Source organism: Monodon monoceros, unplaced genomic scaffold (genome assembly GCF_005190385.1).
Source record: "Monodon monoceros isolate NGI ecotype Baffin Bay Population unplaced genomic scaffold, NGI_Narwhal_1 Super_Scaffold_11, whole genome shotgun sequence".
Taxonomy (NCBI): domain Eukaryota; kingdom Metazoa; phylum Chordata; class Mammalia; order Artiodactyla; family Monodontidae; genus Monodon; species Monodon monoceros.
In genome coordinates this window covers 58,573,089-58,596,580 of record NW_021703767.1, presented here as the reverse complement: position 1 = coordinate 58,596,580, position 23,492 = coordinate 58,573,089, and the positions used below count along the sequence as shown (strand labels likewise).

General features: G+C 43.0%; 2 protein-coding genes across 3 annotated transcripts in view; one reads left to right on the top strand and one right to left on the bottom strand.

Annotated features, from left to right (window-relative positions):
• The first annotated feature begins 869 nt into the window (after positions 1-869).
• GCSAM (germinal center associated signaling and motility) lies at positions 870-15,965 on the top strand. Of its 2 annotated transcripts, none has more exons than XM_029213774.1 (5): positions 870-996; positions 6,133-6,177; positions 7,509-7,555; positions 13,604-13,632; positions 14,529-15,965. In XM_029213774.1, exons 1-5 carry the CDS (start codon positions 968-970, stop codon positions 14,793-14,795), a joined length of 417 nt encoding a protein of 138 aa, XP_029069607.1. In that variant the 5' UTR covers positions 870-967; the 3' UTR covers positions 14,796-15,965. The 2 variants fall into 2 exon arrangements, with proteins under 2 accessions (XP_029069607.1, XP_029069606.1); XM_029213773.1 differs by having other exon boundaries at positions 14,526-15,965.
• A 3,738-nt stretch (positions 15,966-19,703) lies between these two features.
• CUNH3orf52 (chromosome unknown C3orf52 homolog) overlaps positions 19,704-23,492 on the bottom strand; it is a 29,157-nt gene continuing 25,368 nt past the window's right edge. The window contains exon 7 of the mRNA XM_029213712.1: positions 19,704-21,120. Coding sequence (XP_029069545.1) covers positions 21,116-21,120 — 5 coding nt within the window. The 3' untranslated portion in view covers positions 19,704-21,115. The remainder of the gene's footprint in view (positions 21,121-23,492) is intronic.

Here is a 23,492-nt window from a genome sequence, read left to right as displayed (position 1 = left end):
TGGCTGTGTTGGGTCTTCGTTTCTGTGCAAGGGCTTTCTCCAGTTGTGGCAAGCAGGGGCCACTCTTCATCGCGGTGCACGGGCCTCTCACTATCGCGGCCTCTCTTGTTGCGGAGCACAGGCTCCAGACATGCAGGCTCAGTAGTTGTGGCTCACAGGCCCAGCCGCTCCACAGCATGTGGGATCCTCCCAGAGCAGGGCTCGAACCCATGTCCCCTTGCATTAGCAGGCAGATTCTCAACCACTGCGCCACCAGGGAAGCCCATCAGTTTTTGTTTTTGTTTTCAATGTTATCCATTCTAATAGATGTGCAAAAGTATTGCGTTGTAGTTTTGATTTATATTATTACACCCCTAATGACTATGGTGTTGAGCATCTTTTCATGACTTTGTTTGCCATCTGCATATTTTCTTTGATGAAATGTCTGTTCAAATATTTTGCCTATTTTGTTATTTGATGTTTGTTCTATTCTTAGTAAGTTTTGAGAGTTCTTTACACACTTTGGATAAAAATCTTTTTACCAGATGTATGTTTTGCTAATATTTTCTACTGGTCTATGGCTTGATTTTTAAGCTTTTTTGTTTTAAAACAAAGTTCCCCCCCGTCTGATGTTTCTAGGACTACAAAGTGCTTTAATGAGCTCAGGCATCTGAGGTGAAAAACCCCCATGGCCTGTTTACAATTGCAGATGGGGCTTCCCCATTTGTTCAAAACTCTCATTGACTAACAACTTCTGGTTAAGGGCAATAACCCAGTTGGTTCAGCCTCTGACATTTTAGGAAGTTGTGCATGTGTGCACTTCTGAATCTCCTCCCCCCGGGCTCCTCCTCTCCTCTTCAAAGGGATACTCTCCTCACAGCTCTCTCTGCCCTGGTGGCTGAGCAACGCAGCCCTGTCTCTAAGTCAGGAGCAGCACTTGTCAGAACACAGGGCAAGCCAAGGGGAAGGCACCAAGAGGACTGAGAGGATGGGGAACTCTCTGCTGAGGGAAAACAGGTGAGCCCAGACTCCCTAATGGGGAGCAGAGGAGATGGGTCTGGGCAATATAGCCAGAAAGAGAAAAAGAGGTCTACTCTTGGGGAGAAAGCAATTGGGTGAGGGACTGACAAGAATGAAGTGCCTACTATGTGCCAGAGAACACATTCAATTCCTTATAGGTTGGCCTTCTCCCCAGAATCACAGTGAGCAGCTGGTGGAGGACAGCTGAAAGGCAAGAATTTATCAAGGAAGTTCTGTGCAATAGACTACCCCCTAAGAAATGGAAAAACTTTCTGGGGGCCCGGAGGGTATGCTCTTCTGAGGTTAAAGACACCACCACCCTTTTAGTCACTATTAAAGTTTGAAATAAACAGCAAGCTTCCTGATAGCATAAGACCTTACCTGGTGCACATTCCCTGCAACAGGTAAGCAGAGGTCATTGAAATTGGTAGAGAAATTGGCTTAACTTTTCTGGGCCTCAGTTTCCCATGATAACTGGAAATAATAACACAATACCTATGCTGGAGGGTTCTAGTGTGTGTGATGTTAGCATAGTACCTGATACAGAGTAGGGTTCAATAATTAGAAGATATTCTTTTTTTGGACCATCACCTTCATTAATGTCAAAGCTGCCATTTTAAAAATTAGTACCATCAAAAACAAGGGAATCCTTATGGTACAAAGTGAGGTGGTTTGGAGAAAATGAGCTAGCTGGGGAGTTGGGGGGTGGTCTTTACAGGATTGTGTTTGGTGTCCCAGAGCTCAGTTCACACCATTGAGAGCTAGAACATAGAATCTAAAAAGCCACCTGCCAAAAGGAGGCTTGGTGAACCCGAGGAATGTCTCCCGGCCCTCCCTGAGGGTGAGTGTTGTCTGGGACTTCTCCTCCTCAGATCCTCACAGCCCTCAGTCTGAAACTCTAGCATTCTTCTATCAGATTATAAGTCCCTATTTTTATGTCTAGATGTGAGGTCCTCAAAAGTAGAGACTGTTTCTTATTCATCTTTGAATTTCTGTTTCCTAACATTGTTTCTGGCATATAGTAGGCGCTCAATAAACACCGAATGAATGACTGGAAACCTAAATAAATACTGTCTTGAAAAGAAAAATAAAACAAAATACAGGTATGATGTGACTGAGAAAGTTATGATTGATGTTACATTTGTAATTTTGTATTTTAGAACTTTAGTGAGGCAGTGAAGGATTGTGACATTAATACATGTTAGTTGTAAAAGAAATTGGAGAATAAATAAAGTATAAACAAGAAAATAAACTGGGAAGTCACAGTTATAACTACTTATAACATTAGAAGCATTATCTTTATTTTACTGTCTATATCAGAGATGTGTATTTTTTCATCTGTGAAGAGCTAATATGCCTTTTGCCCACTTTTGTTTTGGATTTCGGTCTACTTTGTTTTATTGATTGTAAAAGCTATTTTTACTTTGAAGAAATTAGCCCTTTCTCATAAATATTACCAAAAATATTTTTGTCCAATCTGAGTGTCTTGTACCATACAGAATTTTCATGTTTTTCTTATATATTTAAACATAATTGAATTAAATCTAGAAAGCTTTTTGGTTTCTACCAATTTATGCTTAAAATTATTTCCCCATCCCAAAATAAGACAAATCCACAGTATAATTTTCATAGTTTTATTGCTTTACATTTAGCATCATACATTCATTATATGGTGTCAGACAGAAATACATATTTTTCTACATAATTACTCAGTTGGCCCACCATCTTCATTTCTATGCTGACTTAAAATGTCTTCCTTACTATACTCAAAAGTCTTATATTTACTTGGATCTTATTTTCAACTTCACCTTTACCACCTGGTTATCATCCAGTCAGCACACTCCACCATGTCTCTCCAGATCAAATTTGTTACAAAAGGCAGGGAAATTCCCACCATCAGGCAGAATGGCACCGATTCCCTTCATGAGGGGAGCTCAGAGTTTCAGAGGATGAATCTGCCGGAAGCAAACTCAGCTTCTCCCACTTATTCCCACTTGTCCTCAGACAAGTTGCATAAATTTTTTAACCTCAATTTCTTCATGGGTAAGACATAGAACCATAATACCTACCTCATGGATTTATTCTGGGATTAAGTGAAATATAACATAGAAAATGTATATGTTATTTACATTTAGGAAGTAGTATGTATAGTAAGTAATATATATATAATAGTAAGTAGCATTTATAGTGTGTGTGCATATATATATGTGTATATATATATATATATATAGTAAGCACATAGTAAATTGTGTTTAATTTTTAGTTTCTTTTTCTCTATACCCTAAACTCCCCACAAATAAAAAGATAGTTATACAGAAACCCAAACAATGAGCCAATTTATTTTCTTTATTTAATTCTTTCCTTCCCTTTTATCCCATGTTCTCTGCCTTGGTGCTTTCTGTGAAAATTGCAATTTACATGAGACAAGGCCAGTGCCCTTCTCGGTTCCTGTGTACAGTCCCTGAAACTGCATAGAGCGGATAAGCCTCTCTGTACACTGATATTCTTGCAGTTGTCATGAGGCTGTCTGGACATTTGGGAACAAATGATTGGGGCCTGGTGGCGTACGGCAGTTGTTGGAGAACGTTGCGGGGGCTGTTCTATGGCAATGGAGGGGAGGTCAAATCAAGGACAGACTGAGGTATATGCTTTAGAAGGGCGTATTAACAGGTGGGAGGGCAACAAGAGGAAGCCGAGGCAATTGGGGTTACACACAAATAGAAGAAATGAAGAAAGCTGGAAAAAGTATCAAGCAAGGTGGGAAGCCTGGAAAGGAAAGACTTAGCTCATTCTTGATATGTTGAGTTTTGGGTGGCAGCAGCTCTCTCAAGAGACACCCTGGAATCTGAGAAATCAAAGCCCCAAACAGAGAACATCCAGGTGAGAGCAAATCCAACAAAACTTCTCCCAGGCTTTGCCTGTGAGGAATGAAGTCTGTCAGGTCCTGGACTTCACATACGCCCCAACAGAGGACCCTGCTTAGATGCAGCAGCAGTTGCAATGATAGTAAACGTGAAGACAAGACAAAAGACAAAAACACTCTGAAACCTTGGACAGAAGATGTGCCATTTTGCTAGGAATCTAGTGTAACTCCTAGCAGCTGGAAAGAAGACCTTTATTTCCTGTTGTCTCTTTGTCGATTTCATGTACCTTTCTGCTCCAGCTCCATCCTGGCCATTTCACTTTAAGCTCTGAGTTTCTATTTCTGAGGTAATCACATCCTCCACATGGCTACAATTGTTGAAAGGGCTGTGCAGAGAGACACTTGTGATTACCCTGATGCTCTTAAACAAAGTCTTCCTCATCAATCCTTTCTGACCAGGCCTTTTGAGTGTCAGGGAATCGCTAAAATATGGAACGAGCGTCCCTGAATCCAAGAATCCCGAAGTGTGGTAAAGCCAGTTGTTCCGTGGCTTGAAGAGTTATCTACGCTTTCCCCATGGTTTCAGGAGAAGCTTTTGAAAGAGTATCAGTTAAAAAGCAGCTACACAGCCAAAGCCTACACAGGCATCCCCCCAACAGGGTGCTTTTCTTCGGTGCAAATTAAGGATCAAATATTTGGTGTGTTATCATTGGACCTAGGTTAAAGTATACAGTCCAAAGGATGAAACAGACTGGAAGGGCCATGGGCATTAGAAAAAGGGAGAGCACTGGGCAGACTGAAGCCAGGGAAGCTTTGTGTAAGAGACAGAAACCTGGAATTGCTGGCACGTAGCCTGAACCTACCCCAGACCAAAACTCCAAACTGAAATGCAAGAGTATATTGCAGAAAAGTTGACTGGGGGAATTAGTCAGTTTGAAAATAGCTTTTGCGCATATTTAACTATATGTGACCCTTACAACTCCATGAAGTAAGCGGTATAAGTATCCTCATTTTACACATAAAGAAACTGTGGCTCAGGGAGTCCAGGGATATTGACCCAGTAATGCAAAATCAATCATCTCCTTTCATCTCACTCCCGTATCTCCTAAGCGAACCTGATTTCTTAGCGTGAGTGTGATTTAGTGGTTTCCTTCCGGTGTTTCTTTAATGTCAGAAATAGGAGATATAAGCAAATGGGCTAAAGAGCCCTGAACGAAGCCTGAAGAGGAGGAAGAACTACAGCTATACCTCTCAGCCCCAAAGGCTCTAATGGTACACAGACCCCAGAAGCTGTCAGAAGACTCAGCTCGATGGTGCCCACAGCCAAGCTCAAGTGCAGCAGCCTCTCTTCCACTGCCCTTTCCAAGAGAACTCCTTGAAAAAGCTCGCTGGGGGAGATATTTTTGTGTTTTCCAAACATTTTTGCATAGTGTTACTGGTACATGCAGTACTTTATAAAGGCCTTTCCCAGTCAACCGTGTAGGTAGTTAACCATGCCTCAGTTCAGAAAGATGCCCAGACTTAGCCTCAATGTCTGACTGCAGAGAGACCCTGAGCCTTTCTGCCATTAAAGAGGTAACAAGTCCTGTTTATATAGCTATACCTTGAGGTCAATAAGGCAGATCTGATGATCTGAGCCAGTTAGAGTTGCTTTGTTCTTAGCCACTCCTTCATTTATCAAATACTTATTGAAGCACATATTTACTATGTGCCAGACACTGTGGCATATGCTGGTAATCTATACCACGATGAACAGACAAATATGGTCCCCAACCTTGTGAAACTCACCTTCTAGTGTAGGATATAGACAAGTGAGCAGAAAATTATAAGAGTGTAAATAGGAGAAATTCAGAGTGCAGCGGGATCCTATGTAAATATTGCCTAATCGATGCCTAGAAGAAATTTCTCAAATGTCCACACACTTTTACTTTGATCTCCTGGAGATAACTCTGTGTGTCCTTCATCACAAGAGGCCACATAAATCGCTGGAATTGGAGATAAGCAAGCCTTTTTTTCTTTGCTGGGAACACAGCAGAAAGTTCCTTCTCTGATTAGGAGTTGATAATGTCATATTTCCAAAGGTCCAGTTAATGTCCTGGGAGGACGAAGCCATTCTAGTACGACAGATGTGTCCAAGTCACCTAGAATGAATATTCTCTTGGGGGAGAAAAAAAAAAGGGTTTTTACAGAAATGACAAAGGGAAGAGAGTCACCCTAACAAAGCTACAGAAACTCAACTTGTGATTTGTGTCATCTCTTGGGTATTTTAGACGCTGGGACTGCCACATCGCTGACGGGTGTTTCTGCCTTCCATGGTGAGTGGAGAACCGTTTTCAGGGGTTACTTCCCTATAAGTGTAGTTTCAATGTGGTATTTGCTGTAAGTTACCTGTGAATTACCCACTGTCTGTGGCCACAGTGGAAGCTGGGCACTAGCCCAGGCACCATCATCTGAGAGTCAGTCAGGAAAGTGATGCTTCGAGTTTGGTGAGAAACAGGAACAATAGTCTCATGGGTGGCTACACACTCTTCAAACGGGAAAGCCTCAGAAGTAAGGATGAAACTGGCTATCAATGTGGAGAAAAGCCCCTTAATTACACTGCAAATCCCAGCGTCTACCTGGGACAGAAGCATGCATTTCTGTCCCTTGCACAGAGAACGTATAGCCAGGGTGACCATATAATTCATTGTCCAAACTGGGAAACTTTTGCGAGTGAAAAGGAGGCTAAAAATAGTTAAGTGTCACTAAATGATTGATAACAACGTTAACTAAACTGTCTGTATAAACCGGGACATATGGTCATTCTCCTTAGAGCAGATGCTGTCCTTGTCTCCTGTGATGATAACTGGCTGCCATTATATTTATAATGTGTTTTTCCAAGGGTCATCAGTACAGTGCAGTCACCTCTGTGCTCATACGGGAGGTGTTTGATTGATTGCTTGATTGTTTGCTTGTTTGTTTGGATATCATAGATTGGGATTGAGGTTGGGATTGGATATAACAATGGCTCCTTGATATAAAAGAAATTGAAATTTTGTCAGAAAAAAACCTCTCCAAAAAGTTATGTAGAGGGGACTGCCCTGGTGGCGCAGTGGTTAAGAATCCACCTGCCAATGCAGGGGACACGGGTTCAAGCCCTGGTCCTGGAAGACTCCACATGCCGTAGAGCAACTAAGCCCGTGCACCACAACTACTGAGCCTGCGCTCTAGAGCCCATGCTCCGCAACAAGAGAAGCCATCGCAGTGACAAGCCCGTGCACCGCAACGAAGAGTAGCCCATGCTCACCGCAACTAGAGAAAGCCCGCGCACAGCAACGAAGACCCAAAGCAGCCAATAAAAAAAAAAAAATTATATATAACATAACCATAGTTCTCCATCTATAAATCAATTCCATACCAGCCTCAGAAAAAGGAGGAGGAAGGAGAAAAAGGGAGAGAGCGAAACGCAAAGGAGTAGATTTCTATTCGGTCTTATCTTTAATTTTTTCTTTTTCCTATCCTCTTATTTCTCTGGCTGAAGGCGGTATTATAAGAGGCTTATAACTTTAACAAATGAGTTAAGCATAAGTTTTCATAGTTGAGTGTAACTCCCTTTGAGAGTTTCTGAATATTAAAACAACCGATTTCTTTTCCTTTTCTTTTATAGGAAAAAAATGCACATTTTTAAAGCGAGACAAGACTCCCCAAAGCAAAGTAAGTCATTGCTTTCACATCATTTTTACTTTTGATAGACTTAGGTTTCCAAGCTGCCCCTTCCCTCTGCTCCCAAAGCTCCTTGGGCATATTTCTAGTATAACACTCACACATTTGCTGCAATTTGTTCAATTGCGTGTCTCTTTTTCTCCACTAAATTGGGAGCTCATTGAGGCAAGAACGGGCTTATCCATCTCCATAGCCTTCTGTTATTTCCCGAGGTCTGCAGGCTGAAGGAGTTAAAAGGGAACAATAAAAGCAAAAGGTGGAGGTGTGAGGCACATGTAAGGAACTGCAATGAGACCAGTGTGGGCACAGAGAGCACAGAGGAGAGGCAGGGCCTTGGGGTCAAGTTTAGGGTTAGGGTTTTTGTCCTGAGAGCTACAGGAGGCACTGAAAGGCTTTAAACAAGGGCCAAGTATGACCACATTTGCATTAAAGACATCACCCAGTCTGCTGTGCAGAGAACAGATTGTAGGAAGGAGTGACAAGAGCGGATGCTGGAAGACCACTTGGGAGGCTGATGCAACGGTCTCTGGTGACTGAACAGGGCTAAAGTTAAGGAAAGAAAAGGATTTGAAGGAGAGGGTGGTGAAGAGTGTCACGTGTAAGGGGGGAAGCAAAGGAAGTACAAGCCTGAGGACAGGGCACAACGTTTCTAAGAAGAAAAACAAATGAGTTTTGCCTTTGCCTTCCTGGGTTTAAAGAGGAGAGCCTGGTTCATTCACTCTGACTCTGAAAAACGAGCCCTACTGGTGTGTGAAAATATCATACAGCCCTCCCACCCCTAGCCTTTTCACGCAGGGGAATTGTGGGAGCAGGAAACCCCAATCTCCATCACAGCAAAACAGGAATAGAAATAGACCTAGAAATAAGACCTCTAATGCTGAAACTCACAGACCCTTTTAGTTTTTTTTAAATTTTATTGAAGCTATTGACGTATAACGTTACACTAGTTTCAGGGGCACAACGTAGTGATTTGATATATATACCATATTTATCAAATATATATAATATACCATCACCATACAAAATTATTATAGTACTATTCACAATATTCCCTATACTGCATATTATGTTCTCATGACTTATTTATTTTATAACTGGATGTTTGTACCTCTTAATCTCCGTCAACTATTAACTCACACCCCTGCCCCCTCCCCTCTGGTAACCACCAGTTTGTCCTCAGTATCTATGAGTCTGTTTCTATTTTGTTATGTTTGTTCATTTGTTTTGTTTTTTAGATTCTACATATAAGTGAAATCATATGATATTTTTCTTCTCTGTCTGACTTATTTCACTCAGCATAATACCCTCTAGATTCATCCATGTTGCTGCAAATGGCAAGATTTCATTGTCTTTATGGCTGAGTAATATTTCATTGTATATACATATACCACATCTTCTTTATCCATTCATCTACTGAGGGTCACTTAGGTTGCTTCCCTGTCTTGGCTGTTGTAAACAATGCTGCAATGAACATTGGGGTGCATATATCATTTCAAATTCGTTCTTTTGTTTTCTTCAGATCAATACTCAGAAGTGGAATTGCTGGATCGTATGGTAGTTGTATATTTAATTTTTTGAGGAAACTCCATACTGTTTTCCATAGAGGTTGAAGCATTTTACAGTCCCACCAACAGTGCAAAAAATTCCCATTTCTCCACATCCTTGACAACAGTTGTTATTTGTTGTCTTTTTAATAATATCCAGTATAGTAGTATAGTATTTGTACCATAGTACTACTATAGTAATAGCATACTATAGTAGTGTAATATAGTTTGAAATCACCAAGCATGATACCTCCAGCTTTGCTTTTCTTTTCTCAATACTGCTCGGCTATTCTGCATCTTTTGAGGTTTCATACAAACTTTAGGATCATTTATTCAAGTTCTGTGAAAAACAGTATTAGTTTTACCAATCCATGAGCACAGTATATCTTTCCATTTTTTGTGCGTGGTCTTCAATTTCTTTCATCTATGTCTTATAGTTTTCAGAATACAAGTCTTTTACCTCCTGGGTTAGATTTATTCTAGGTATTTTATTCTTCTTGATACAATTGTAAATAGGATTGTTTTCTTAATTTCTCTTTCTGATAGCTTGTTACTAATATATAGAAATGCAACAGATTTCTGTATGTTAATTTTGTATCCTGCAACTTTACTGAATTTATTAGTTCTAATAGTTTTTTTTTTTTTTTTTTTTGCGGTACGCGGGCCTCTCACTGTTGTGGCCTCTCCCGTTGCGGAGCACAGGCTCCGGATGCACAGGCTCAGCGGCCACGGCTCACGGGCCCAGCTGCTCCACGGCATGTGGGATCTTCCCGGACCGGGGCACGAACCCGTGTCCCCTGCATCGGCAGGCGGACTCTCAACCACTGCGCCACCAGGGAAGCCCTAGGGTTTTCTATATATAGTATTATATCATCTGCAAAGAGTGATAGTTTTACTTTTTCCCTTCTAATTTGCATGCCCTTTATCTCTTTTTCTTGTCTGGTTGCTGGGGCTAGACTTCCAATATTATGTTGAATAAAAGTGGTAAGTGTTGGGCATACTTGTCTTGTTTCTGATCTTAAAGGAAAAGATTTCAGCTTCTCATCAAGCATGATGTTGCTGTGAGCTTGATGTATATGACCTTTATGCTGAGGTATATTCCCTCTATATTCAGTTTGTTGAGAGTTTTTATCATAAATAGATGTTAAATTTTGTCAAATGTTTTGTCTGCATCTATTGAGGTGATCATATGATTTTTATCCTTCATTTTGTTAATGTGGTCTACCACATTGATTGATTTGTGGATATTGAATTATCCTTGCATCCCTGGAATAAATTCCACTTGACCACCGTGTATGATCCTTTTGATGTATTGTTGAATTTGGTTTGTTAATATTTTGTTGAGGATTTTTGCATCTCAGTTTATCAGGCATATTGGCCTGTACCTTTTTTTTTTTCTGTGGTGTCTGTCTGGTTTTGGTATCAGCGTAATGCAGGCCTTGTAAAATGAGCGTGGAAGCCTTCAATATTTTAGAAGAGTTTGAGAAGACTAGGTATTAACTCTTCTTTAAATGTTCGGTAGAATTCACCTGTGAAGCCGTCTCCTCCTAACCTTTTGTTTGTTGGGAGTTTTTTGATTACTGATTCTACTGATACTAGTAATTGGTCTGTTCATTTTTTCTATTTCTTTCTGAACCAGTCTTGGAAGATTGGATGTTTCTAGGAATTATCCATCTCTTCTAGATTGTCCAGTTTGTTGGCTTACTTGTAGTTGTCTCTTGTGACTGTGTGTGTGTGTGTGTGTGTGTGTGTGTGTGTCTCTCTCTCTCTATATATATATATCTCGTTAGTTTTAAGCTGATAATTACTTGTTTGAATGCATCCTAAAAGCACTACATTTTTACTGCTCCCCACCTATGTTTATGTTATTGTCATCATATTTCACATTTTTATTCTGTGTATCCCTTAACTTCTTATTGCAGTTACAGTCGATTTTACTACTTTGGTCTTTTAACCTTCATACTAGCTTCTTAAGCGGCTGTTCCACTGGCTTTAAAATATATTTGCCTTTACCAGTGAGATATTTTCTTTCGTATAGTCTCTTATTTTTAGTTATAATCTTTTCTTTTCTGCTTAAAGAAGAGCCTTAAACATTTCCTGTAAGGCCAGTCTAGTGGTGATAAACTCCTTTAGTTTTTGCTTGTCTGGGAAATTTTACCTCTCCTTCAACTCTGAATAATAACCTTGCTGGGTAGAGTTTTCTTGGGTTGTTAAGGTTTTTCCTTTCAGCACTTTAAATATATCATGCCACTCCCCTCTGGCCTGCAAAGTTTCTGCTAAAAAATCAGCTGATGGTCTTATAAGAGCTCCCTTGATGTGACTTGTTTTTTTCTTGCTGCCTTTTCTCTCTTTATCTTTAACTTTTGCCATTTTAATTATGATATGTCTTGGTGTGGATCTCTTTGGGTTCATCTTGTTGCTTCCTGGACCTGGATGTCTGTTTCCTTCCCCAGATTAGGGAAGTTTTCAGCCATTATTTCTTTAAATACATTTTCTGCCTCTTTCTCTCACTCTTCTCCTTCAGGGACCCCTATAATGTGAATGTTAGTTTGCTTGATGTTTTTCCCAGAGATTCCTTAAACTATCCTCATTTTAAAAAATTCTTTTTTGCCTTTTGCTGTTCTCATTGGGTGATTTCCACTCTTCTGTCTTCCCATCACTGATCCTTTCCTCTGTATCATCTAATCTGTTGTTGATTCCCTCTAGTGTATTTTTCATTCCAGTCATAGTATTCTTCATCTCCGATTGGTTTTCTTTCTTACATTTTCTAATTCCCTGTGGAGGTTTTCACTGTGTTCCTCCATTCTTCTCCTGAGTTTGGTCAGCATCTTTATGATCATTATTTTGAACTCTATCAGGTAAATGACTTATCTTCATTTCATTAGGGTTTGTATCTGGGGGGTGATTTTGTTCTTTCATTTGGAACATTCCTCTGTCTCCTCGTTTTGTTTGATTTCCTGTGTTTGTTTCTATGAATTAGTCAAAACAGCTACCTCTTCCAGTCTTGCAGTCATGGCCTTGTGCAGGAGTAGCCTCTGTGTAGACTGTATGTGCTGGGCAGCTTTGGTGGGATGGCTGGAGCTGGGGTAGGAGTCGGGGGTGGAGAGCCGGAGTGCACCCCCCTGGTGTTGCTTTTGGGGGATGGCTGGAGCTTCTGTGGGCCTGGAGCCTGCAGGGGCAATCTTGGCAGCCTGGCTGGAGCACCTGGACTATGTTCCCAACTGTGCTATCAAGGTGAAGGAGGAATGCAAAAAATGGTGCTCTCCAGTGCCTTTGAACCTGAGGAGTGTGCCAGTAGTTGCCTGCCCATTTGGCAGATGCTCTAGGGGTAGTAAATGGATTTCTTCACATAGAGTCTAGGTGCCTTTTAAACCGCTATTCTTATTGCTGTGCCCCCCCCCCGGGGGGTGGAGGGGAACGTACGCATGGGCCCCTCAGTGATACCTCTCCCTCCTGCAGGTTGCTGTATCAAGGATGGGGTTCCTGTCCATACCGTCTTTCCTACCCATCTCTATTTGGTCCTTCTGTCATTGTGCAAAGCTGTTCAGTCAGCCCTCAGTTCTTCTTCAGAAAGAATTGCTCTATATGTAGGTGTAGATTTGGTGTGTCCATGGGAGGTGCTGATTGTAGGGTCTTCCTACGCCACCATCTTGGATCCCCACAGACCCTTTTCTTACAGCGATAGTCACGGAAGTCCTAGATAGCCAGGGGAATTTACAGAGATGTGAGAATCTGGAATGTCAGTACTGAGGGAATATAAATCTTTACACAGCAAGGTGGCCTGCATCAGCACAACCACCTCCCACGCAGGGTGATATCCTGAGGCTTCTCTGTGAATTCTCATGTTTGCTTATTCAGCTAGTGTGTTTGCCTCTTTGCTGAGTGGCCAGAGCCAGCTGGTTTTAAGTACACTGGCTTTTGAAAAATTGGTCTGCTTATGTTTGTTTCTCCCAGCAGTCTCAAAAACGGAAATGCTCAGTTTAAGAGTTTCTTTCTCTGTAAAGCTTTCCCTGAGCACCAACTTCCACACTGCCATCATCCCCTGTCACCTACAGTAGAAACGACAGCTTTCCTCTGCACTGTGGATCTCTCTTAGGTCCTTGTCTGCCTCCTATGCTTGCCTGTGAGCCCCTTGAGGACAGGGACTGTCTGATTCTTCTTTGTCTCTCCAGTTCCTGGTACAGGGTAGACATGCAACAAACTTTAGGGAAGGAAGGACAGAGAAGGAAAAGAGTGAGGAAGGGAGGGAAGCATGATTTCCTGTCCAAAGACCCACTGAATGTGTTTCCGTCCACTCAGCGTCTCAGCACAGCTCTGGCTGTTTCTTGTCTGGATGGCCCTGTCACTCCCCAGGGAGTTGAAGATCAGGCTAGCCTGAGGAAGACTACCCCTGCTGTTCCTTGATTCTCTGGTTGCTTCTCTTTCAGTGTTCCTCTCCTCCCCTCCCAGAAATCTCCCCGTGACCTGAAATTCATTGTGTGTTTTCTTTCTCCAGATGAAGAAACATCATGTGCTCCCATCCAGGTAATGCAAACATTTCTGAGACTTTTTCTGAGACGACAGTAGAAATGCAGACACCTCAGATAGCAGGAGAAGACCTCCAACACCCCTTCTGACCTTAATATTGAATTCTTTAGACACCAGTGCTTGTGAGCCCAGGGACATATGCAGAGCCTGACGGCAGAAGCAACAGCCATCTCTGTTGCACAATTTATTGAAAGGAACTAATATTTAGTGAGTACTTGGTTTATGCCATGCAGTGGGCTGAGCGCTTCACACGCATCATCTCGTGTAACTGTCACAACGACCCTGTAAGATTTGTACTATTATTTTCCTACCCATTTTACAGATGAGAAAACTGAGACATCAAGTGATGTTCCCTCAAAGCCGGACAGCCGACAAGATGGCAGGGGCATGATTCAAAAACAAGTCTCACTCCCAAATCCATGCTCTTTCTCCTGTACCTTGCTGTTTTGCTTTTTATCTCCTGAGATTTCACTGAATGAGACCTTTTCTTAAGTGGATTCTCTTTTTAATAATGCAGATATCTCTAGAATGGGTGGTTAAATATCATAACCCAAGCACTTTAAGGTGTCTTCAGATTGTTCTCTTATATAAGAATGAGCAGCCTCAGGGTCCTGAGACTTTGGGAATTACATAGTGTGGTCTGGGGTCACTCTGGGACGTGGGGCAGGGAATGCATGCCTGAGTAGGCTGAGTTCTCTGAGCAGCATGAGAACTCTGGCAGCTTGGGCTAGTGGTTGGGCTGGGGCAGCCATTTAGGAAAACCAGACACAGGGGATGGAAGGGAAGCGGCCGTGGAAGACAGACTTTGCCCAAGGCTGAACCTCTGTTGAGACGAAGTATAAAGGGAATGGCGAGAGGCCAGGTCTTGATGATGGCTGTCCTTTGACCAGCAGGAGGATGCTGACCAGGGCTCCTCGGAGGATCTGTGCTACACCCTCATCAACCACAGCGTCCTCGGGAAAAGGCCATCAGGGAACGTTGCTGAGGAGTGCTATGAGAACGTTTCCCTCAAGGCTGAGAGACCCAGAGAGTCGCTGGACGGAAACGGGACTGAGTATTCGCTTCTTCGTGTGCCTTCCGCCCCTAGGCGTCCGTCCTCCCCAGAAGATGAATATAAACTTCTCATGCCCAGTAGAATCTTCTCTGACTCCCTGATATAGCCACATCCACTTATGCCCCCTTCTCAGGCTCAATCTTCTCATTTCTAATGAAGTGATTGGATCAGCACTTAATACCAGCAAATAAAAGCCAGGGTTGGGGAGCTCTGGTTGAAGCAGGCATGGGGCACAAAGCTCTTTCAGCTTATCTCCCCCTCAACACACACACAACGGCCCCTTCTATTGGGGTCACTGGAGAATGTAGTTTGCAAGCCTCAGGGCCTCCTAGATCCTTCTCAATGTCCAACATCCAAAGATCAACCAACTATACCAAACACCCACTCTTTGAGAAGGAAGTGACCATCTTTGGTTCTAAGTGGCATTAAGAAATGGGCCATTCTACTCAGTGGTGGGAAGAACTCCCTGGTCCCCTGCTCCTCTGTTCAGGTTCTTCCTATAAAATGTCCACATGACTGTCCTCTGAAGTCACAGGGAAGCTTCACCCATCATAGTAAGTGCACCCAAAGGGGAGTCTTCATTCCACACATGTGTGTAGACCCAGCTCCTCACTCATAGCCTTCCGGGTGGGCACCTGTGGCGCTGCTCTTACTCCACACCTCTAAGCAGTGGCCTTCGCAGAGCGTCCTTTGACTCATTGGCTCTGGTGGTGTGGTTGGTTACATGGGTTGAATTAGTAAGTTCCAGGCCAAGTTTTTATATATTTTTTATATATTTTTAATCCATAATTTTTAACTTTGTATTTCTCCCTAGAAATCTTAGGAAAATCATAGCATCAGAGAAGGATAGAGTAGATCATTGGAGATCCTTTAATCCCATTATTTTTTCTGGCTCAAAGAGGATAACTAGCTCAATGCAACATTTCAAGTGAGTGGCAGAACTTTACCTAGAGCCTGATTTCCTGGCTTCCAATTCAGTGCTCTTCCAATATACTACATAGAAGGGCCTCTACTACAGGGTGTGTGTATGTGTTAAATAATATGCCACGTATAAACTATGAATAGTGTCCACACTGGAAAAATCACACACACACACACACACACCCCTCTTCTCTAATGAGCATTTCTCCCTATGCTCCAATTATTTATTTTCCCTTATCTTTCGTTTAGTGTTTCTACAATTATGCCTATCCCCTAAAACAGGGGTCAGCACACTATGGCCCACAGGCCAAATGTGGCCGACTCGCTGTTTTGGTAAATAAAATGTCACTGGCCCACAGCCCGCTCATTTGTCTATGGCTCATTTGTCTGTGGCTTCTCAACCTCAGGAGAGTTGAAAGGTTGTGATGCACACTGTAGGTCCTGCAAAACCAAAAATATTTATTTTGGGGCCCTTTTCAGAAAACAAGTTTGCAGACCCCTTCCTTAAATAATCATAACTATAGATAAACTAAACAAAAGTGTGTTTGGGTATTGGTGTAACCCGTAAGAGCTAGTACCAATAAAATGGTATGGAAATATTAAACCAAAAATTAGGGTGAGAGCAAGAATAATTAGCAAATTAGACTATTTCTATATGCACACCTGCATTCTCAACTTCCTGTTTTATTTAACCCATAGCTACTGTCCTAACTTTTAGGGGTGTTAAAATAGTAAAAAGTTTGTTGAGATAAGCAGTAGATGCATGATGAGTTTAATTACTGTTTTGTTCCCCAACCGAACCGAAGTTAAATAATTTTGCTATTTAAAGTGTGCTAGGGGCCCAGCAGGGATAAATCCAGTGGCTTAAGGTTGGATGTGTCAGCACAGGTTTGCTGAGACTTCAGCCAGGTGATGGTCTTGATCTAAGGGCCAATCACATCTTAATATCTTATACTCCACTAACTTCCTATTTTTTGCAAAATCCTCCAACATGGAATCCTAACTTTGACCTTTGGCCAGGATTCACTCAAGTTCAAAAGGAGACATGCATGATAGCAGGGAATACAGTACAAGACGTAACATGGCTTAGGGCAAAGAATGTGGATACTGGAGTCAGATAATCAATGATTCGAATCCTGATTCCCATTCTTCCTCCCTCTGAGAACTTGAACATGTAGATTGGAGGCTCAGTTCCATCACCCATAAGCAGGAGGATTATATTCAATGTATGTACATCACCTGTCACAGATTCTGAACAAATGATATCAAAGAGTAAAGAGATACAAAACTCTTTATGATGTCTATAGAAAAACATGTGCTGATGGGCCTGGTGATGCAGGGCCACCTGGCAGTCTTCCAGAGAGGCAGAAACACAAAATTGCTGGGGTTTACACTGGGATTTTTCACTTGGACGTTGGACCACTGTGGAAGTTGATTGGTTTAAATATTCTTAGTACAACATGATAAGTTGTAGTTGTTTGAGTCTTACCCCATGAAAGAATTACTTGTCCCAAATACGTTTTATAGGGAACATGTTAAGTATAAATGCTTAAACAAAGAAAATTGTTCTTATAATGAAATTTAGAGGGATTCTGAAAGGGAATTATTTTTGAGCGGGAGAACCCTTTGGGAGTGCTCTGAAATACCTACTAGGGCTGTATATAATGCTGATCTATTTTCCATAGATTTCAGGATTTCTGATGAAAGCAGGGTACCCTCTTTACAGAAAATGTACATTCACACACACACACACACACACACACACACACACACACACATATCTGGATACAATTTCAAGGGGTTGGGGATGCAACCCCTAAGTTAAAGAATTCCTGTTCTTGATAAGAAACTGAGACTGAGGATTTAAATTGGTCCCTTAAGTCACATATATCATCAGAAAATTCCCCTCCCTGATGTTGATCTTAAAGCTATACATGGCCTAAGTTCACAGAGGCATATTTTATGCAGTATCCGCAGGCTTTGTGGTTTCCGCTTTAAGTTCATACTAGTAGCTATAAATAGTCTTAGTCTGTGAATAAATTCTTACATAGAACAGAAGAGAGGTACAAGAAAAAGACAAAGACAGGTCAGGAAAACCTACCGTTGACAACAAATAAATTCAAATCCTCACGTTTTTAAGACAACCTTGGGTGACAGATGCTTCAAATATGCTCAGGAATGGAAAGGCATAGGTAGAACAGGAAAGTTGAGTCCCCAAGATGCCACAGGAGCCTTCAGAGAAAAAGGAGATTCTGTTTACATTTATCTGACTCTGTTCTTTTCCAAGCCAACCTACTGAGTTCAGAAAGCCACTTGATCTGAGTGTGCCTCGGTTCTGTCAACAGTTAAATGGATCTGCGTAAGTCTCTCCCCCTTTCCTAACAGAGGGTTCCTTTGCGAGGCACTGGGTGAAGCGTTGAGTGGTCATTATCACTCCAGAGAGTCTTGTACAGTCTGATAATCACAGCTCTCAACCCATCCCTTCCCCCTCACCACCTGTGCTCCTCATGGATTCCCAGATGGTAGCCCAGCCTGAACTGAGCATGACCCTGGGGTGCCCACCAGTTGGAGGCCATTGATCATGTGTGGTTGCCCACTGGACTGGACTTTGCTCCCCAACACTGGAATTCTGGGCTGGTCCTTCCACCTCTCCGGACTCTGGTTTCCTAACTATAAGATGAGAGGGCTGCCTTCTGTTACTAAGAGGATAATGAACTTTAATCATAAAGGAAAGATTGCTGCTAGCAATGCAGTAATAGTGTGAATTAGCTTATTTTAAAACAATGAAACAGTAATGGGAGCAGAGAAGGGAAGACATAGAGATTTCTCCCATTTTTCTCACCACTAATCAGACTCTGAATAGGGCAGAATCCATGTCTAGAGTCCACATCTAAAGGGGAAAGGAGAAAACATGCAGCTCATCCTAAGACACAAACACGTGTAAAGGAAAGCAAATCTGTTTATTCAAATCCCACCATTGCTTCAAGGTTCAGCGCCAGTCCTACTTCCTAGGCAAAGCCTTCTCCAATTAAACTATACTTTTCACCCTTTTCTCTGACCATCACGCAGCCCTGCAGTTTGTCTTTATTTATTTTTAACACCTATTTTTTCCTGCTGTTTCCTGTTTCACCTGTGCAGAGCCTGACTCCCTAATAAAACCAGTGGCTTTTTTCCTTATCATCCTCTTCTTCATTGGAATATTCTATAGCCTTTTGCAACACAGATCATTAAAAAATCTGCAGAACTAAGTTAAATTGAAAGGGAGAAAAGAATAGGACACGTGGCTAGAATTTTTGTGAGTAATGGGAGGAGGGGCAGGTTCCACTGATCTGGCTGTATCCTTTCTGCCTGTACCTCAGTGACTCCCAGAAAAGACCAGTTTTTTTTCCTCAAATCCTTCAGTGAGGGACTTCCCTGATGGTCCAGTGTTTGAGACTCTGCTCTTCCACTGCCGAGGGCCTGGGTTAGATCCCTGGTCGGAGAACTAGGATCCCACAAGCCGCGTGGCCAAACAAAACAAAACAAAACAGAACAAAACAAAACAAACAAAAAAAGCCTTTCAGTGATACCACAGATATTCGTTGAAACCTTCTTATGTACCTTCATTATGCTCGTCATGAAGATGTGTGATGGCCAATCAATTCATCCCCTATAGCACAGCAGTATATAAGTGCCATTTCCCCCCCAAACACCTCAAAATGCTTTAGTCACAAAGTTCAGTTCTTTCCACACCATTTGGGCAGAAGAGTCAAAACTAACGGAAAATCCTCTCTATGACTTTCAAGTGGTCAGAACCCAAGACAAGGTGCCTGCATCTTGGTGGTTTCCAAAAGAGAAGGGAAGATCAGAACCAAAACCGGTCCTGCCTCCAGACAGGAAACAGCCCTTCCTTCCAGCCCCAGGCTCTTCAGATACCTGGTCCTGCCTGAGGGGCCCCGGGGCGGGGGTGGGGGGGTGGGGGTGGGGGGGGCGGGGGGGAGTGGAGAGGAGAGACGGCTCCCCTGCTCCCCAGGCAACAGGAACAGGGAGAGGAAGACACAGGCCAGCCCAGTTCAATCTTATTCACTCAGAAGGGGAAGCTGCCCTTGGGGAAATGAAAAGGTCACTTCCAATACCATTTACTGTGAGAACATGCCAACCCAAATCCTGGCCCTGGAGAGTCAACCCCTACGCAGCAAAGGTCAACGTGGCAATGCGGAGGCAAAAATAAAGTTCTTCATTATTTTCTTAAAAGTACAAACATGAAGGTTTAGGTTTGACATATAAAATAAGAGGGAGAAGGGAAATTCACCTGTTTCACTAGTTGGAGGAACTATCCTCAAAATGAAACACCGACTTACGACCTGAGACTCGTACTCCAACACATCCCGGAACGCAGCTGCCCCCAGCCTGACTGTCCACCCAGGGCCAATTTAACTGAGATACTGAGGCTGAGAAACTCTCATTACATGACCACAAAACTCTCCTGGAAATTTCCAGCAAAGCCATTTTCCTAACAAGACACTTTGTTCCCTCATGACAGATAATTCTATATCCGTAGACGACCAATAGAATCACTCTTGTTCACTCCACCCTCACCCCTCCAAAAGGATCTGACGTTGAACTTCCAGCAGTTTATTTCCGAGCGTGGTTCTTCCTGTTTCACAACCATCTTCAATAAGATACACAATCAGTGCCGAAGACACTGAATCCTACAGGAAGGCTAGCGACTCTGGACAACAAAAACCAACATGTACTACCTAGAGCAGATGGTAAGCAGTATTAATGATTCTCTGATGAAAGTTGATGAAAATATAAATGGAGAAACTATCCAAAATGAGAGTCGTGTGTTCAAAACTAACATGGACCCGTGTTTCCATAAGAGGTGTTCAGCAGTCGCAGGAACTATACACAGAAGGGAAATAAGAAACACACACCTCATTTCTGTAGCTCTACATAACATTGCATGGAGTGCCAAGGCTAGTTTGCTGAGATATGCGGCTATGGAAGGAGACACAGACAATGCTGCTTACATCTGGTGAGATGCCTGCCTTTTCCTCACAGCCTTGCTTGGAGGTAGATCAGACATCGGGGTGGGACGGAGGATTTCAGGGAGCGATTGGCTCAGCTCTCCCTCACCTCGCCTCTCCCTGTTGTCTCGCCAGGGGCTCAGGCTGGCGGGATCCTGCCTCAAAGGCCACCTTTACCCTGAAGAGAGCGTGTCCACGTGTGGGTGGAGGCAGAGAGTGCTTCAAGAACAGCAGCGACCTGACCCTGCAGGTCCACCCGCCGCCTGGTCACCCCGCCCCATCTGGACCCAGCCGGGGCAGCCCTGGGTGCTGTTTTGCTGGACGTAGTGCCAGACTCTGTGCAGAATCAGGAGAAAAAGGGCCGTCTCCAGCCCTGTAGTCACTGTGCGTCCTTTTACGTTAATTCACAGGATCTCTTCTGTAAAACGGAATGAATTCTCCTCATCCCAGAGTTCAGTGGAGTGCTGCTTTCAGACACAGATCGACCTCGACCGCTTCATTCTGAAAAGAAAATGCAAAGTCACCATTTTTTAAAAAGCATGGTTATTCTAAACATGTATGTTTTTATTTTATTTCATTGGGTTTGATTATAAACTCTAATGTAAAAGTGGAATATCTGTAAATTCCTAACAGAGGAGGTTTACTCTTCAGGCAACACACACACACACGCATACACGCGCACACGTGCACACACACGCAGAGGCACACGTGCAGAGGCGCACACATGCACACACGCACACAGAGGCACACGTGCGCAAACACACACGCACGCATGCACGCAGAGGCACACAACTCTGAATTCCTTTCAAAAGGCAAATGACATTGCTTATTTGCTTCAGTATAATTCATGATAAATAACATTTTGACGAGGCCCTTTGGATGCAGAGGACATGTTAACAGTCTTTTTTGCATAATCTAACCATAAAAATACCTCTAAATTTTCATTTTTAATACAGCGCAATATTCAGTGAGACATTCTGATGAGGGAAATGGCGCACAGCTGGCCTGACTAAAGCAGAGGTACCTAGGCAACGACTCGGGACAGGACACAGGGGACCCACGTGCGCCACAGCACGGTTCTGGCCGTTGATGTTGGGCCTGGATCATTCTTTGCCATCGGGAACTGTCCTGTGCATTGTAAGAGGTTTAGAAAAATCCTTCTGGCCTCTTCCCACTAGATGCTAGTTTCCCACCAACACCCCCAATTGTGACAACTAAAATGTCTCTGGACTTTGCCAGATACCTCGGAGCGGGCAAAACTGTCCTGGCTGAGAAGCAGCGCTCTTTGGCCAAACTCTGTGTTTCCCGGGGAATCTACCAACAACCTAAGTGTTTTCCCTTGACACCCCAGGCAGTCCTTTCAAGGGCAGAATGCATACACTGGCCTCTCTGCCAGCAGCCAGCCCATCCATTTACCCCAAATCTGTGCAAACGAGATTCACTATTCTCAATGCCTAGAGCTTTTTCCTCTTCTCTCTCACATTAATCAGTTTTGCTTTTGTTCTTTACTCAGGCTACTGGTTAACTCCTTCACATGTCAGAAAACACCACAAAATAACTTACCCCACGTCCAAAGTAACTCATGCAGCTGTTCTACATTGTAAAACAGATTTCCCCTCCTTGTCTCTGGACCCCTCCCTCCACTCGGTGAAGAAGCTCAAAGGTAGAAGGGAGGTGGGGGCAGTGATCCAATAAAAAAATTCCCTTAACCTTGAGGACATCGTGCCAAGTGAAATAAGTCAGACAGAGAAAGACAGATACTGCAGGATCTCACTTATATGTGGAATCTTAAAAAAACAAATTCACAGAAAAAGAGATCAGATTGGTGGTTGCCAGGGGTGGGGTGTGGAGGAGGGGGAATTGGATGAAGGTGGTCAAAAGGCACAAACTTCCTATTATTACAACATAAATCAGTCCTGGGGATGCAGTGTACAGCATGGTGACCATCACTAACACTGCTGCACGGTACCTTTGAAAGCTGCTAAGAGAGCAGATCCCCAAAGTTCTCGTAATGAGGGAAAAGACACTTTTGTAACTATACGAGGTGATGATGATGGCTGTTAACTACACTTATCACAGCAGTCATTTCCTAATACATGTGTCAAGTCATTATGCTGTACCCCTTAAACTAACACGGTGCTATTGGTTAATTATCTCTCAATAAAGTTGTAAGAAAATATAAATTTAAAAATTCACTTATGGGCTTCCCTGGTGGTGCAGTGGCTGAGAGTCCGCCTGCCGATGCAGGGGACACGGGTTCGTGCCCCGGTCCGGGAAGATCCCACATGCCACGGAGCGGCTAGGCCCGTGAGCCATGGCTGCTGGGCCTGCACGTCCGGAGCCTGTGCTCCACAACGGGAGAGGTCACAACAGTGAGAGGCCCGCATACAGCAAAAAAAAAAAAAAAAATCACTTATGACTATAATATTAAGGGAAGTTTTTATTTGTAGAAGGCATCAATATGCCTGCAGTTAGGCCAAAGAGTTGTCGTATGTCCAAATTAGAGAATGAGAAATACACACAAAATCCCTTAGGAATCCAAATTACAAGCTAATTTAAGGTTCTGACTCTTTAGCACACACATCGGAACACCAGAGGAACTGCAGCCCGGCTCCAGAGAATCCTTGGAATTCCTGAAATTGTAAAATCCTGTCTAGGGGGAAGAGTGTGTGCATTTTTTCCTGGGAGAAGGTACATGGCTGTCTCCAAATTCTCTAAGGGGCATATAAGCCAAAGAATTTTAAGAATCTTTGCTCTTTGTAGAACAGAATTGTGGTTGCCAAGGGGGATGGGGGTGGTGGAGGCAGAGACAGGAAGCACGGGATTAGCAGATGCAAACTATTACATATAAGATGGATAAACAAAGTCCTACT